The sequence below is a fragment of the Pundamilia nyererei genome, unplaced genomic scaffold (genome assembly GCF_000239375.1).
Source record: "Pundamilia nyererei isolate P.nyererei 1_Seehausen unplaced genomic scaffold, PunNye1.0 scaffold00005, whole genome shotgun sequence".
In the NCBI taxonomy this organism is placed as follows: domain Eukaryota; kingdom Metazoa; phylum Chordata; class Actinopteri; order Cichliformes; family Cichlidae; genus Pundamilia; species Pundamilia nyererei.
In genome coordinates, this window is record NW_005187406.1 from 7,185,786 (window position 1) to 7,202,439 (window position 16,654).

The 16,654-nt window shown below is 40.7% G+C and overlaps 2 protein-coding genes across 5 annotated transcripts in view; one reads left to right on the plus strand and one right to left on the minus strand.

The window, feature by feature from the left end:
- Positions 1–5,757, plus strand: part of map2k4b (mitogen-activated protein kinase kinase 4b) — a 12,162-nt gene extending 6,405 nt beyond the window's left edge. Inside the window, exons 4-11 of the mRNA XM_013913053.1 lie at positions 836–968; positions 1,085–1,204; positions 1,299–1,350; positions 1,443–1,570; positions 2,350–2,427; positions 2,517–2,665; positions 2,762–2,807; positions 2,987–5,757. Of these exons, the coding sequence (XP_013768507.1) occupies positions 836–968; positions 1,085–1,204; positions 1,299–1,350; positions 1,443–1,570; positions 2,350–2,427; positions 2,517–2,665; positions 2,762–2,807; positions 2,987–3,100 (820 nt within the window). The 3' untranslated portion in view covers positions 3,101–5,757. The remainder of the gene's footprint in view (positions 1–835; positions 969–1,084; positions 1,205–1,298; positions 1,351–1,442; positions 1,571–2,349; positions 2,428–2,516; positions 2,666–2,761; positions 2,808–2,986) is intronic.
- A 1,141-nt stretch (positions 5,758–6,898) lies between these two features.
- The window catches only part of myocd (myocardin), a 130,051-nt gene continuing 120,295 nt past the window's right edge, over positions 6,899–16,654 (minus strand). For all 4 annotated transcript variants that reach the window (XM_013913838.1, XM_013913844.1, XM_013913850.1 and 1 more), the window contains 10 exons: positions 15,183–15,367; positions 14,190–14,294; positions 13,455–13,792; positions 12,890–13,046; positions 12,250–12,792; positions 11,347–11,844; positions 10,437–10,583; positions 9,977–10,084; positions 9,220–9,277; positions 6,899–9,090 (listed from right to left, as the gene is read on the minus strand). In XM_013913838.1, coding sequence (XP_013769292.1) covers positions 8,477–9,090; positions 9,220–9,277; positions 9,977–10,084; positions 10,437–10,583; positions 11,347–11,844; positions 12,250–12,792; positions 12,890–13,046; positions 13,455–13,792; positions 14,190–14,294; positions 15,183–15,367 — 2,753 coding nt within the window. In that variant the 3' untranslated portion in view covers positions 6,899–8,476. The remainder of the gene's footprint in view (positions 9,091–9,219; positions 9,278–9,976; positions 10,085–10,436; positions 10,584–11,346; positions 11,845–12,249; positions 12,793–12,889; positions 13,047–13,454; positions 13,793–14,189; positions 14,295–15,182; positions 15,368–16,654) is intronic.

The following is a 16,654-nucleotide window of genomic DNA, read 5'->3' on the forward strand; positions in this document are numbered from 1 at the left end:
AACATGTGGAAGGCTGACCAAACCGTGACCAGCCAGTGACCAGCGAGGGTCCAGAATGCATGAAATCAACCAATTCCAGTCTCTGGCCAGTCTCTAGGTGCTTCTCTACTTTTTGTTAAGCTGATGCAGAGCTGCTGTATTGAGGTCATATATTGTAGTGTACTGCATGAAAATGTCACGTCACCAGAGGCCAGTCTTTACTGATCAACAGGCATCTGAACTCAGTTTTGCAAAGACGTCCCAACCAACTAATATTTTAGTCGATTGTACTAAAACGAGTCTGACAGTAAACGTCTCTCAAAGTGTGACTAACATTAGCCGTGCAAGCAGCAGCAGTCTGCCCACACACCTGGATGGCATGCAGTGTGCACTGCAGGTGGTTACATGTTAGCTTATTCTGACAGCCTTTTTAGAAGCATTCATTGTGTAGATGAAATACTGACAGACTCTGATTTTAGGAAAAATGCGTTGTTGAATTTTGAATAACATGATAACGAGCTCATTGGAATTAGTTTCGCCGATGCATTTTAGGGTCGAACAGTTTCATTTCTGACTGAAACAAAGGTTTACTGAACTAGCATCAGTGTTGTGGTCAAATGACCTCTCACTGTTAAGTGGATGTGGATGGCTTGAGTGGTTTATGTGCATTACTTTTATTGAACCCAGCATGCACACGGTGATAGCAGGTGAACTTGCAAGGTATAATAAATAACAAAAATGAAGGCTGTTCAATTCATGTCCATTGCTCTCTCAGAAATGAATTCTCTTGTTAATGCTGCTAAAGTTAGAAATGTGATTAAAAGTGTGAGGCTGAAACATGCATGTCTGTTTTCTGATGTGTCCCTCAGAGGATTCGCTCCACTGTGGATGAGAAGGAGCAGAAGCAGCTGCTGATGGACCTTGATGTAGTGATGAGGAGTAGTGACTGTCCCTACATTGTGCAGTTCTACGGCGCCCTCTTCAGGGAGGTCTGAAAAACACACCCACCTGTCTTTTTTTTTATGTTACAGAAACAAAATATACCTGATTCATTCAGTTGATTGCAAATTCTTGAAGGAGTCTAACCTTTATGTCTTTGTTTCAGGGGGACTGTTGGATTTGTATGGAACTTATGTCTACCTCATTAGACAAATTCTACAAATATGTATATTGTGCATTAGATGACGTCATTCCAGAGGAAATATTAGGCAAAATAACATTAGCAGTAAGCAACGATTTCATATTCATGTAATGTAATTTTCCTGTAATGGCATGCATAGCATCAAATAATTAACCAAAGATTTTTTTCTCTTTAACAGACCGTTAAAGCACTGAACCACTTAAAAGAAAACTTGAAAATAATTCACAGAGGTAAGTTTTCTCATTTTATTCTGATCAGCTATTACTAATTAACTCTCGTCCCAGTTACATTATAGTTAGGTCGTCCTTTACTGTGTTTGCAGACATCAAACCTTCCAACATTCTTATGGACCGAAAGGGGAATATCAAACTGTGCGATTTTGGCATCAGCGGCCAGCTGGTGGACTCCATAGCCAAGACCAGAGATGCAGGCTGCAGGCCTTACATGGCAGTAAGTAATCAACTGCACTGATTAAGAAATATGCATCAGTTACATGTGAAGGAGTAAAACAGGTTGATGTTATTATCATATTTATTAAGAACCTTCATTTGAGTTGTTCATACCTTGCAGAGTGCACCCCAAGCAGCCAAAACATTTAAATCTTCTGCTTAATATTGCATGGGTTACCCTTGTGTTCAGTTCTGACCAATGGGGGCACAGACCTGTGCTGTCGAGCAACTGAGCCTTTGGATTGTAATAAATCAGGCTTGCTGAAAAGAGGTTGGAGACCAGTTCAGTACCTATAGCCAGGGGTGTGCAATTAATTTTCCCAAGCGGCCACATGAGAAGTGGAACTGTTGTGGAGAGATCAAATTAATACTGAGCAGAATTGAGTTCAGCTTATTAACATCGCCCTCTGCAACGGTCCAGCTTCTCGTGTGACTCTTTGGGAAAATTAATTGTCTGCCCCTGGCTTAAGCTATGTGTGTCAAGTCATTCCTCGGTAGTTTTCACTGCACAGAGGGTGTTGCAGTTGGGAGCGAGTCTATGAAGGATTTCTGACAGTGTTTAGGTCGGCAGTACACCTTAAAGTAATTCCATATATGCCATTTATATGGGCATCCTCAGAACTTTGCATTTAATGACAAGTTCACTTCACGTGTCATTGGATTTAAAATTGTTGTGACTGACATGTATTTTGCATTTGTATGATAGAGTGAAATACTGTCATATGGGGTCTAGTGAATTATCTGTGTATCACAGAATATTTCCATTTGTGCATTTTGCAGCCTGAAAGGATAGACCCCAGTGCTTCTAGACAAGGCTATGATGTCCGGTCTGATGTATGGAGTTTGGGAATCACCCTGGTAAGACTCAAGGGTTTTATTAAGTTAAGCTGTTGCGATAAGGATAAATCCAGTGTTAGACAATCACAGTTCTTTCTGTTTGTTATCAGTATGAGCTGGCAACAGGAAGATTCCCCTACCCTAAGTGGAATAGTGTTTTCGATCAGCTGACGCAGGTGGTAAAAGGTGAGCCTCCCCAGCTCAGCAACTCAGAGGAGAGGCAGTTCTCCCCCAAGTTCACCAACTTTGTTAACCTATGGTAAGCACAATCACGTAAAAATTGATTGGGGAACATTTTTATGCCCACTACATTTGGCACATTGCCTCTGATTTGTTCTTTTTTTTGCCTGTCCAGCCTTACAAAGGATGAATCAAAAAGGCCAAAGTACAAGGAGCTTCTGGTGAGTTTCAATACTACTTAAAATTGAAATGTAAAAGTCATTTTTATTTGCTGCAGTAAATACAATTTTACCCCAACTCCTAGCTCTGTGATATTTGAGGATTTAGGCTAAACCAACTTTAAATTAGCTGCCTCATACAGGATGAATTGTCACTTCAGCTTTGTGTATCTCTCCTGTAGAAACACCCTTTCATTCTGATGTATGAGGAGCGTTTTGTGGACGTTGCCAGCTATGTGTGTCGCATTCTGGATCAGATCCCTGCCTCTCCTATCTCGCCCATGTATGTCGACTGACAGTTAGTCCAGGGAGGGTGGGGTGAGGGTTGGGGGAGGGGGGTCGTTAGCCAACAGTGGGTTGGACACCAAGTTTTGTGACGCGACGTTTGACATCTTAGCCCTAAGAGTTAGGTGGGATCACCAGTTTTTTTCTCGTGTTCCAAAGAACAAAGGAAGTCCAAATTGCTCAGTGCAATGAGACTAATATCCTTAAGCAAACCTTTCAACCTCCCATCACCTCATTTTAAAATCCCATAATATTGTCATTCATCTTCAGTCAGAAAAACTTGAAGCGAGAACATTGTCTTAGTAAAATGCAATGTATCTGTGTATGTGAGGGGAAAAAAGGAATAGTGTGTATATATAGATATAGATATATATCTCATATGTACTTGAATTTGTACACAAATACAGAATTTACCAAATAAAGTGGTGAGCAGTGACGCTCTTGATGTATGAACAAAAATAGCCACCCAGTGGATTGTACATTGTGGACTGTATGTTTGCATATGTGTGTTCACCTCTGAACTGTTGACATGTACAAATGTATGCAGATAGGTCTGCTGTCTCAACAGTCTTTTCATGCATTTGGTTGAGAGCACCTTTACTCACAGCAAATGGTTGAGTATGCAAGAGTGTTTCTGTGTGGAACACTCGTGGATTTGGTAGCGCAGCTTTCTTTTTCTTTTCTTTTTCACTTTCCCCCAATATGCAATCTGTGAGAAGCTGTCTTGATAGAAAAATAAGCCAACTGCCATTTCTCACAAACTGGCCTCAGTTCATCTCTTTTGTTATCATTGTGTTTGAGTTATAAAACTAAGCATCTCTTTTTGATTGAGAATTTCCTGTGTTAGTCTTGTTGAACAGAGCTGGTGGTAGAAACTCCTAATTAGAAGTAATATCAAATGGCAACACATGGTTTAATGCAACTGGATTTTTGTCATTCAAAGAGGTAGCTACAGCTAAAGACAACTGATAGGTTAAAACAAAAAACAACGCATGCTTCCAAATATCCTTTATAGGTTTTTGTTAATAAAAAAGACAAAGGACAAGATGATGTAACAATAGCTAGCTAAGATGAGAAGCAGACTAGCAAAATATATGTTAAATAATTCTGTCCAAAAAAAAAAGGTTAAGATTGGTAAAGTAAGGTATACTAACTCAATAGAAATGTATATTTTTCTACTATATAGTTCTAGTCAAATGGATGAGGAAATAGAAAAGACTGTTACGCTATTATCATGCTAATAAATTCAAGTTTAACATCTAGCTAACCGTATTTTTTTTTTTTTTTTTAAATATAAATGCCTTCACCTGCATTTTAAATGCAATCAGTTTGCATTAAGGCATACTGTCGTTCTTTCAGGACCACCCAGAAGTCTCCCAGGCTACACACTTTTTGTCCCACAAAAACATCCTCGTTTCCTTGCGAGTAGTGGAAGATGCCCTCTACCCTGGTGTAAAGTTAGTTTGGGACATTATGTCCACTGTAAATGTGTATGTACATAGAACACCTAACCTGCTGTTACTGGCAGGTTTTGCTCAACAGTTAAGGCTGATTCCTAAACACAGATCCAAGCACCAAGATAGGTGTCAGGTGCAAATTCTTTTAGTTTAGGAATGAGCCTTAATTCCACCTGTCATAGTGCTGTACAGTTAAACTTCTCATCCACACTGATCACAGATCCACCGTGCTGCCATATAGCAGCAGTAACTACAAGTTTAAAAGTCTAGGCATGGGAGTTCTGTCAAAAAATAAATAAAAACTGTAAATGCTGCTAAATCACAAACTATTGACTTCCATACCAACTACCGAACTGTCGGGAGAAGAGGAATCTCACTCAACACAGTTACACGTTTTCGTCCTTAAGTTCACCACGGACTCGGCATGCTTCTCCATGACTTAGTATGTCTTTCTGGCTTGCACTGATGATAGAATATTACCATGCATGAAACTCGGATGCATCTCCATAATCCAAAATGTCTCATCTGTCTTCCTTTGTCAGTTATAGTAATATTCTGGAGTTTTACATAATTGTGTGGCAGAAGGTCAATGGGAGGCCACAATTTTGAGACTATTGAGATGCACCCGTTGTCATTTCTTTTCAGAAAGTCACATTTACCAGGCGGGGCCTCTTATCCACAGAATGGCGAGACAAATATCACATTACTTGGCGATAGCTATTAACCAAACTGTATGGATGATGGTCCTTTAAGTGTGGGACACTGCAGGGACTTTTACATGCGTCTCCCAGAAACTACCACCATTGTTGGAGTGGGTTGGGGGACGTTTCAGTGTGGCTTGTTTAAATGTTGAATACTTTTGGCCTGTTTGGGAGGGCAACACATTACAACCGCATAGGTGGCGACGTTGTAGAACCCACACGATTCTTTTGGTAAGCGACTTTCCATTTCTGTCTAACACGAAATGGTGCAGACCCCAGAGAAAGCCCACAGATGGAGCCGTTTAACTTCAAACTGGCTCTAGAGCTGTTGTAGTCTGTCATGTGTTTCCAGGAAGCTAACTTGACGCTGGTGAATCTCCAGGGTACATGTTGTATAAATTGCAAAATTACTAGAATGTTCATATTAGATTATAAGATATTATTAAGGGCAATGAATATTATATTGTATCTTCATTGATCGTTACAAATAAAGAAAAGATTGGAAACCTGTATTGTGTGTTTCTTGTAATTTAGACACGAAAAAAAAACTGCCAAAATAATTTTGATAAGTGATAAGTTTATTGCTGTCTTTTTTTTGTAGTATACAGGGACTTGGGCAAGTCAGTGGCCAAGCAACATGGAAGCTTCTGTCAGATTACTTTTCTCTTAATTAGGGAAAATTATTTAAAAATTTGTCAAAAATAATTAAAAGGACAGTAATTGTTCTGACAACAGAAGACAGGAAATAAAGTATTAGCTTTGACATATACTGAAGCTGGGTAATAGCTAACATGTAACCAGAGAAGCCACTCAAGTGCAACACTTCATTTTAACAAACAAACAAACAAAACAAAAAACAATTTGGTCAACATGACATGAGAACCATGGTTACAGAGGACACGAATAATTGGACGAGGTTTATTAGCCAAGGAACTGAAGTCATAATTTTATATTACTGGAAATGACATACATCTTTCTAAGATCAAAACCATTTACATCTGTCTGTAAAATAGCTAGGTGGTGATGTTAGCAAAAAGACTGGAATAAGGTAGAAACACTTTATGTAGCTAACGTCTACCAGCACTTCTGGTTCAAGTGTAAAAGCAAGCGGACTGCCGTTAAAAATTTGCTCAAGCATAGAACATGAATGAAGAGAAAATACATATTAGTAAAGTTTTCTGTCTCCTCGGGTGTTCTGAGTGGAAAAAAAACAAACAAACAAAATCTAGACTGCTAGTTCTGCTAGTATTAATTTTACTGCATGAAAAAAGTACTTTATTTTAGCATTTTGCTAATAAAACTTGTATTATGTCTAATACTCACATTAAATAGAACAAGTTTATGTGGAGTAAAGTTAATATCATATTTTCAAGTTAATGACCAATGAGCTAGCTAAGATAATGCTAATTTGGAAAAGACGGTGAGTACTGTGAACAATGAATGAAGCTTACTGGGTCTTTTGAGAATGAATGAACAGATGTAACTAGGAACATAAAACAGAAGTGCTGGTAGGCTGATTCTGTGATTTGAAGACAAAGCCACTTCGGTCTGTCCCCATCTGTCAGTCTTTATGCAATTTAATTCAATTCAATTCAATTTTATTTATATAGCGCCAAATCACAACATAAGTCGCCTCAAGGCGCTTCAATTTAGGCTAACAAACTGCTAGCCGTAGCTTTACAGTCAGCGGACAGATATAAAGGAGGTATGCAAGAAATTATACTTATTTATTAATTTTTAAACTAAGTTTTTAGGTGCATAAAAATGCATTTACTAATCAAAACTAAAACCTTATTTGTTTCTGAGTTTGTCATTCTCACCTATAACTACTGTGCATAATAGGTTTATCTCGGCTGGCTTTTGTGAAAGTCTATTCTTTATTAATATCCAGTATTCACAGTAAAAATTTGATTATATTACATCATCCTATTAACAAGTGCTAAGAATTGTCAATTACAAGTCTTTTTTTTTTTTTAAGAAAAGTAAGTTAGGAAAACATGGCTTTTCAAAGTGGTTCTTTTACTTTGTATCACATTCTTAAGAGAACTAATAATGAAGAAATGTCAGTGATCGATAATGGTACTTTTTTCATAAATCATATAGAGCCCCAATCTGTTTTAAAGGAATGTATAAATACAGGATCAACTATAAATACAAAAGCACAAAATAAATAAATGTAAATGGGAACAGAAATGCTGGCATTTTAATGACCAAAAAAGAGAGAGAAAAAACTAGATGTGAGCTTTGCATGGGTGGAGCCATCTAAATCACATCAGTCAACAACTTCCAGGGGAGCAGTCGTTTGATATTAAAATTTGGGAATAAAAAGCTTTTGCAAATAAGGCAGCATTTGGCTGCTGATATAAACTGATAAGATAATTCTTTTAAAGGTGTCATCCTGTGGATAATAGTGGAAAACAAATAAGTACAAAAAGATTCCTTCAAATGACCTAACCTATACACATATACTAAGCTCAAGCAAACTGTGACAAGTGTTTATTAAGCTAGAGGTGCACAGTGAATTAAAAAGAAATCATATTTACATCAAATAATGAAGTGATTACAGAAAGCATTTGATTTGTTGTTTGTATGTTCTTCCACACCTCTGACATGATATGTAGACGGCAACTTATCTCTGTCAGTTTTGATATTTACAGTATGGCCATTACTAAGCAATCCAATTCTCCAATTCACCTGTTAAGTCCTCTCTGGGGGTTTTTTCCAGTACAAATATATAACTCAAAGTACACAATGAAAGTCAAACTGTGTCTTCAAGTCAAAGCACTGATACTGTATTAAATGTTGGCGTAAAGTACTGTAATCAGGTTTTTAAGTTACATTAACGTTTCTTCTGACACTATGTCCGCTGTCATAAGTACTTGGTAGTTGTGCACATCAAGATCATGCCAAAAAGCACAAGGGCTTTAGTTTTTGAGTATGACGACAACATAAGAACCACATTTCAGTGAAGTGGAAAGGTTGGGATATGACAATTGTTCAATTTTCTGGCTTAGATTTCAGCTTTTGCATATTTGCTAATGGTTATACATTCCACTGGATCATAGCAAGGAGCAACACGTGAACATTTAAAGCTGTTAAGAACAGAATTAAATAGGTCTTTGGTATTGTCATAGCTAATATCAGAAGTCCGTGCAGCTAGTTGCAAGCTGGTGTCTTGAGTTCGATGGCTGGTTTGCTGCTAACCAGCACTTTAGGGACAGTGTTGTTTTTACCAGTGCTCCAGGTGAAGGTCTGTGGCAGAGTTCAAATTAATGTCCGTTACATCCAGGAACTCGGCATTAAAAATGCTTGGTGCACTGGGTGGAGCAATGCTGAAGGCAGTGGCAGAACTGGGTGGTGTCAGGTCGAGCCATTCCATTGTCTCCCAAGCCGTCTCACTAAAGGTCATGCTGACCATTCCCTGCACCTCGGGGTTGGCGGATGCCTTACTGCCGATGGCCGAGAGAGACGTGTCCATCAGATCTCGGTTGCTCAGAAGTTTGTCCTGTTGTGGATGATGAGAGTGATGATGATTCTGAGGGCTGCTGTACCGATCAACCTCTCGCTTCCCTTCATCTTCCTGGCCCCCATCCTCTGCTGCCATTTTAAGAAGAGGTACCTCCCCTCCGCGGCCGACGGGACTGCCAAGCAGAGTGTCTGGGTGGCTCTCGGTGACGTGATTGGCTGCGTGGTCGTAAGGGAGCTGGTTGGGGGAGAGGTGCTCGTAATGTCGGTGAAACCACGGGATGAGGAGGCCGGGACACCCTGGGGACACAGTAATGTGAGGCATAACTTTGGTTACAGAGGACCTCTCCCTCTCTTCTCTGGCGTTAGCTGGCATCTCTTGAAGAGAAAGAGGAGAGGAGGGAGGGTCACAGCAGGTTCAATGTGTCAGGTAAGACTGTGAACAACAGGTAGTGATTTCGAATGCTTTCGTCTTCAGCCAATAGGATCTATAGAATGAATCCTTACCTCCACTCTCTATGAGCACATCCAAAAGCTCATCCATCTGCTGACTTCGGGTCAGTTGCTGTAACAGTAACAAAAAGTGCGTTCCTTTTATCAGCTGAAATTTTAAACACTTAAAAAACAGAATTGGTTGTCTTTGTTTTTTTTTTGTTGTTTTTTTTTAAAAAACTTTCTAGCTCCTAAAACGGGACTTGGCCCCTTTTACTAGCTTTAAAACAGAGTTTTTTTTGCTTGTTTCAGAGAAACATAAATATTTTAATTGGCTTTAAAAAATTTAGCTGTGCTTTATTTTGCTTTGCTGGCAAAATTAAGAAGGTAACAGAAATTTAGTTTTGCTCATAGTCAAAAATGTAGAGCTACAACAAGTGGTCTAATAATGATTAATTATTCACTAACCTTTTTATATCTAAGTGGAAAAATCCCTTTTATGTGCAAACAAAACAATACATTTCACAACACTGTAGGCATTTTTTTTTACAGTTTAATATAATGAATAAAATATTTTGTCGACTGTAACAAATTTTTACATAATTACGATGGTTAAAAAAATCACTATAACGCTGTTTTCATAATAGCTATAAAAGTGCAGTGAACAAAGCGATGGATGAAAACAAAAACTACAACACAGATAAAAATAGAAGAAAGAAAAAACAAGACAGACCACAGGAGGAAGAGTGGAATGAGAGCAACGCCAAAAAAAAGGTCAAATAAATTTCTGACCAGCCATCTCTACTGAATTTTATCATGGATTTGAGTTTACCTGTTTGACTGCATCCTCATAGCATGGGGGCTGTCTTAAGTCAGATGCATCTGAATCTGAGCTACTGAAGGCAGGGGGAGGGACCTGGCACTTTGGCAAAACTGACATCTATATGGGAAATAGGTGAAAAGTGATATTAGTATATTATAGGGGGATTTACCCAAATTAGGCCCTCACGTTTAAAAAATCTCATCACAGTGAAAAGTTTACTCTAAAAAATGATTTGGCGTTGTCGTCTTGTAAAGGAAATGTCACTGACATGTCAAGGAATATATGATGAAAACTGATATGAAGTTATGACAAAATGAACTTCACAACAAAAGACAATAATACACAGAGACAGGCCACAAATGGAGAGAAGAAAGGAAAACAGTAACATACATGTGAGATGATTCAGCTGAAGTAAATGATGCTGATGTGACGAGGCTGTAAAATGCTGGTCATGTGGATAGAAAATTACCTTTGGTTGCATGTTCTGGCTCTCAGCCTTAGCAGGGCTGCTGTTGTTGAGGCCACAGTCAGCTGAGCTGGGATAGACTCCCTGAAGACCTCTTTGGTCGGAAGGATAGGAGCAGTTTATAGGCGGACCGCCACTCTTTTGCTGCATCTAGTTAGCCAAAAATAAAATGCCCCAAACATGTTAGAAATCAACAAAAGAAGAAAAGAGTAAAAAAACCACCTAAACTAAAGAGAGCATATTTTGTATATGAAATAAATATTTACATATACTGTTTTGAACATGTTTTCAGAGATGCAGATGATGGGAAATTGTAAAAGCTAATGCTAGTTACATATGTTTCTGTGCTAGTTGGTGGCTGCCCACATTTAAAAATGTAGATAAGTATTATGTCGGTTTTCTTTAACTTTTATACTATAATATACATTTACTTATGCAGCCCACTGATGATGATGATGATGATGATGATGATGCCTAATGATTTTGGTGATCTCATGACAGCAAATACAGGAATATATAAATGCTAAAAGAAATCACAATAAAAATCAGAATATCCATAGAAAATAAAGAAATAGCAATATAAAGCTAAACAAACCTTGATTAGGTTATGTTTTTGGTAGCGTTTGTTTGCGTCCATATCATTCTTTCTGTCTCTAAACAGGATAGTTTGATAAAACTTCGTAGGGGTGTAAAGTGGGGTCATGTTAAAACATTGGTTAAATTATTGTCTCAAATCCACCATGGTCTTCAAGGTAAACATCTCAAAGTACATTAGAAGAGAACAAAGAAAACTAAATAAATATATATAAAATCCAATACTATTCCCTTAAAAGTAAATACTGCTTCTTGTTTTAAATATATTATCTAATAGAAGTCAGTAAAAATGGTCATTCTAAATATAAAGGCATCATACCTGCATGTTGCATGCTCTGTTGTTGCCCTGGGTGTGGGGGTGACTACAGCCATCCCTCCCCAGTTGAGGAGACAGCAGGTAGGGGTTGTTAGGAGATGAAGGCTGTGGGCTGCTGGAAGATTTTCTGATAGGAGAGTCTTGCGGTGAGCACTGTGGGCTGAGGAAGGTGGACATAGCGGTGGGGCTGCCAGAGGCAGGGCCTGTATCCATACACTGTGGTCCCCCGGGGCCCCCCATGTTGGTAATGGAGGAACCGCAGTGTCCCATATCCTCTCTGCAGCTACCAGGAGGGCACTTAGGCTGTTTAGGGGAGGACAGAGGGCAGCTGGAGGACAAAGGCTCCTGCTTGATAGTCACCCCAAAAAAATGCTGCCCCATCATCGCTGGTGTCTGGTGCTGCTGGTGGTGCATGGGAGGATGAGATGCAGGAGGGACCGTATCCTGTGTTGCTCCATAGCAACGTTTTCTCTTGTGGAGTTGCATCTTTAGCTCTTCAACCTAATAAGCATGATCACAGAGCATTCAATTTACAACTCAATACTTTATAAATAATAACATGATTGATTGTTGCATTAGTATTAGATGCTGCAGTTTCATGGCTGCCTATGACATAGACTTGATAAACGAAAAGTAGCCTTCTTAACATCTCTACTTTACATCCACCTGTTGACTAGCAAAGCATGTAGTGGTAGGTTTAAGAGCTTGAAAAAAAGCAGACTTTTCACCTCTCATTCAAGAAGCACTGACCTATTAATTAGTGTGTAATCACATGGCCCAAGTTGTGAAAAAAGTCATGGGTCCAGCTTTTGGTTTTAGACCTGAGGAACCTTGGATGAGAGGTGAAATGCCTTCATTCTCTTAAGATCCACCATGAAGTGTTAGGAAGCAGAAACAGATCATCACCTGTCTCTGCTCCTGGTGCAATTTCCACGTCAGCTCCTCGATCACCTTCTGCTTTTCCACCAGCATCTTGTCTTTTTCAGCTTCTACACCATCCATACCACCAACCTCCCCCATCCTCTGACCTGCCCCACCCATGCTGCCACCTCCTCCTCCCCCAAAGCCATCCTCCACGCCGAGCTGGGCAGGAGATGGATGAAGGGCAAACTGTGTTGGCGAAGACATGGGCACATCGCTGAAGCTGTCGGGGAGTGAACCGCTGAGGGACAGCTCAGAGGAGGCCGGCGAGATGGGTGGGGTGGAGGAGGTGCTGGGGTACTGGTAATAGCCTCCCTGGGACAGAGCACTGGAGGAGGATGGGGACTGGTAGGAGGACAAGGACCCTGTGGGTGTGACAGGAAAGGTCATGGTGGTGATATCAGAGGATCCCGAGGGCGAGGAGCCGGTGTTGGAGTCTTTGAAGGGCCGGAGTCGCTCGATGAGGGCAGTCTTGGTGCCTGAGACAGGCATGCCACGAATACGCAGGTGCTGCCTCAGCTCTGAAACCTTGCAGGGCAAAAGAAAAAAAAGGAGAATAAAAAGGATTACATATGTATGTTAAGGAGAGAAGATTGTCAGAATGTTCCTCTCTAGTATCACCTACTTTTAGGTCATCCAGATTAGATGGCAGGGGCCCAGGTTTGACTTGTGAGATGTTGCTTTGGTTGGGGAATGTGTTCTTGACTGGAGAGGATGAGTTACTGTTGGCTGTGCTCGACGGGGCACTGGAACTACAAGCCGATAGTTGCTCACTGACTCCTCTGGAATGGAGCAATTGAAGAAGATTACCCAAAAGTAAATATACATATATTGATGAGCCAAAACATTCTGACTGCTTACATTGGTGGATGCACCACATGTTACATGGGTCTGCAGTATGTAAGATGGTAAATTAAAAACTGGATCTCATATTTACTGATGCAGATGTAAGAAGTTTATTATTGTTCTGACATTAACCATGGCTCAAACCTACAGAAAGTAATCAGATCCCAGATTTCTTCCCTAATCTACATCATTTTAAAGTCTTTCAGTTCATGTTTTTTGTGCTATTTACTGTTTTGGATCACACTTAAGAGTAAGATGTAGCATTACTTTTATTAAACCCCCCCCCTACACAAGTTTGCAGTAGATAATTTGAGGAGATTTCGTCAGATATGTTCTCTACTTACTTCTGGGTGTGAGCTGGTGTGTGGGGTTGATAGCTGAAAGTGGGCTGCCTCTGCTGAGCCTGAGCCTGAGACTGGGCTTGGGCCTGCGGAGTGTGGGTATGCGGCTGTTGCGACTGCTGTGTCTGCGATTGCGCATGAGTGTGTTTCTGCTGGCTGAGAATCTGCAGCTGCAGGAAGAGCTGCTGCTGCTGGAGGAGTCGGGCGTAGGCCGAATCCATGGGCGGAGGGGACTTCTCTGCCTTCTGGTCTGGAGGAATGTACTGGTGGTACTTGAGCTTTTTGACTTTAGGCTTCACATCTTTGGGCTTCTTGTGACGGTTCTTGTCGGAAGATTTAGACTGGTGGTAGAGAGGACGAGAAAGTCTGAGTTAGGGTTAGAAATTCATTTGTTAAAGTTAAGAATGTAAATGGCCTGCATTTGTATAGCGCTTTACTTAGTCCCTAAGGACCCCAAAGCGCTTCACACTACATTCAGTCATTCATGTAATAAAAACAAGCTACATTGTAGCCACAGCTGCCCTGGGGCGCACTGACAGAGGTGAGGCTGCCAGACATTGACGCCACCGGGCCCTCTAACCACCACCAGTAGGCAAACATGGGGTTAGTATCTTGCCCGAGGATATTTGGCATGCAGCCTGGGATCGAACCACCGACCTTCTGGTTAGTGGCTGACCTGCTCTGCCACCTGAGCTACAGCCAGGTGGCAGATGATAGTGAGTTTAATGACAAACTGACCTTGACGATAGCAGGAACAGGTATTGGGGGAGTAGTCTGGCTGTTGTTAGCACCAGAAAGCCCCTCATCCTGGCTTTGATCAGGGGGGTCTCTGCTTACACCACCCTATCCACAAATAAAAACAAAGTACATTTACTTTTCCAGGCTGAAGTTAAAGAAATAATTACTAAAGTATAAAGTGTTCCAGTTTAGACGTAAAGAATAGTTTTCTTCTTGCTTCATTTGATAAACTGGTCTGTTGAGCTCAGTTTCACTCAAAGAGGTTTAACCTTGGAGTTGTTTTATCGTATCCACTCTACTGACAGACATCTGGTTCCAAACAATACTAAACAAGCACATGGCAGGATGTAATAAAAGTGAACGACTGTATTTACGCAGCTATTTTATAGTCTTTGGCAACTTTTTTGCTATTGTTGCCTTAGATTTCATGCATTTTGCTCTGACTGTATCTGTTTTCTTCTCATTTCTTCTTCATGATTATAAAGGTAAATTGAACAGACAGGGAGACTGCTTGACAGTTTATAATCCAAATAGAATAATTATCCCTAAAATGCTCATGTATTGATGTTTCCTCCGCAAAAGTATTCCAAAAAGCTTTAAACAAACCTTTGGGACTGACATGACGCACAGAGGGATGATGATTCAGTTGGAACATTTAAGAGGCAGAGGTCTAAGAGATATAAACAATTGTGTTCTGGCACAAATTTCAGTTGAGGGACCGTTTCTGTTGGTGACCGTTGGAATGAGGTCACCGTGAGTGAAAGGTAAGCAGCAAGCATATAAAGGCAGCTGTGCCGCCAGCATGGCTCAGCATGCAGGAATGTGACACCTGCCTATGTCAACTCAGTCCAACAGTGGAAAACAGAGGATGTGCAGCTCACTCTGCTACCACAGGAGGGCAGCAGAAATAAACTGCTGGTAGCTTGAGCTTGAGTGAAAGAAATGGATAGAACAAAGGAGAGGAGAGGAGGCGTGTTTGTGTGTTTTTTTGACCTGTCGTTCGCTGGTGAGGGCAGGTGAGGACGAGGAGGAGGCCGTACTGCCGACAGCCTCAGATGAAGGGCAGGCCGAACCCTGCGACTCATCACTGTGGTGCTGCTCTGGAGACAGACTCTCACTGCTGCTGTCCTCCTCAAATGCATAGGAGTCCTCTTGCTTAGGGAGCTTACCATGGTTTACTGCAAGAAGAACAAAAACAGAGATACGTGGGGGTGTCAGCGATGTAATATCTATCAGCCTAGACCCCTTTTACACCTAGAAACAAAACAAAACAAAAACTGTAAGTGCACACAGAATGCATTCGGATCGTCTTCAGTCTGCCAGGCGTGCGTTGTTATCAGACATAACAGAAATCTGCACAGTGTGACTACAGCCTAAAGGAAATGATCCACATAGAAACTTTAAAGATCACCTAACCTAACAGTGTCTAGCAGCATTGCTACAATTGACATGGGATGTACCATCTAACTCATTTGCATACTGAGACACACATCAGGGCTGTTACAATATTACTATGCTCAAAAAAAGTCCACATAACATTAGTACAATCTGTGAAGAAAATTTGGAAAAATGTAGATAGGTGAATTAAACTAAAGTGCAAAATCTAACCAGAACTAAAAGCAAAGCAAGTATAAACTGTCACAGTCATCATCGATATACAATTATCACAAGACCTGTGATTCAAGACACTAAGAGCACATTTTAATAACCGAGCATGCTTCAACATGTTCCTTCCAGTTTTTTATAGCCTGGATATTACAGTTATTGAAACAGCCAATCAGTACTGCTGCCTCCAGCCGGCTGACAGTCAGACTTTACCACCAAACTACTTCATCTGCAATCTAAAACAGCAAATGACCAGTCGCAAGACTATTGTGTTCAACCTCAACCTGTTGTTTTAGTGGAAACGGTTCTCAGTTTAACACGCTGTTATGTTACTCCAGCACTGTATCTGTGGAGGTTCAATCATTCTGTGCTCTGTAGTTTTAAATACACCAGGCTTTAGTTACACGTGCTGCTGATAGGGTAAGACCTTTGTCCCACAAACCAAATGACAGCAGAATTTGTCCAAAGCGCCTTGAACACCATTTCAAGAAAACATTTCATTCAATCCACAAACCACTGGACCCTTTTCACATCTGTTTTTGTGAAACATTTTTTTTACCTGCTCCTTGGCTGATTGGATGCATACTGCATGCTGCACACAATGTATGTGAGCAGAGGTATTCACACACTGCCTGTCACTCACACCTAGTACAGCACTCAGCTCGGAGGTGTTACGCTGTGTGGGTAAGACACTCACACAACCACTTTACCTCTAGAACGCTCCTGATTGGCTGGCCCGATAGGGAACTCAGCTTTGATTGGGGTAGTTAAGAGCAACTATCTAATGGAGCTGAAGGGACAGAGCCAGGGAAGGAGGTGGTGTGTGTGTGTGTGTGTGTGTGTGTGTGTGTGTGTGTGTG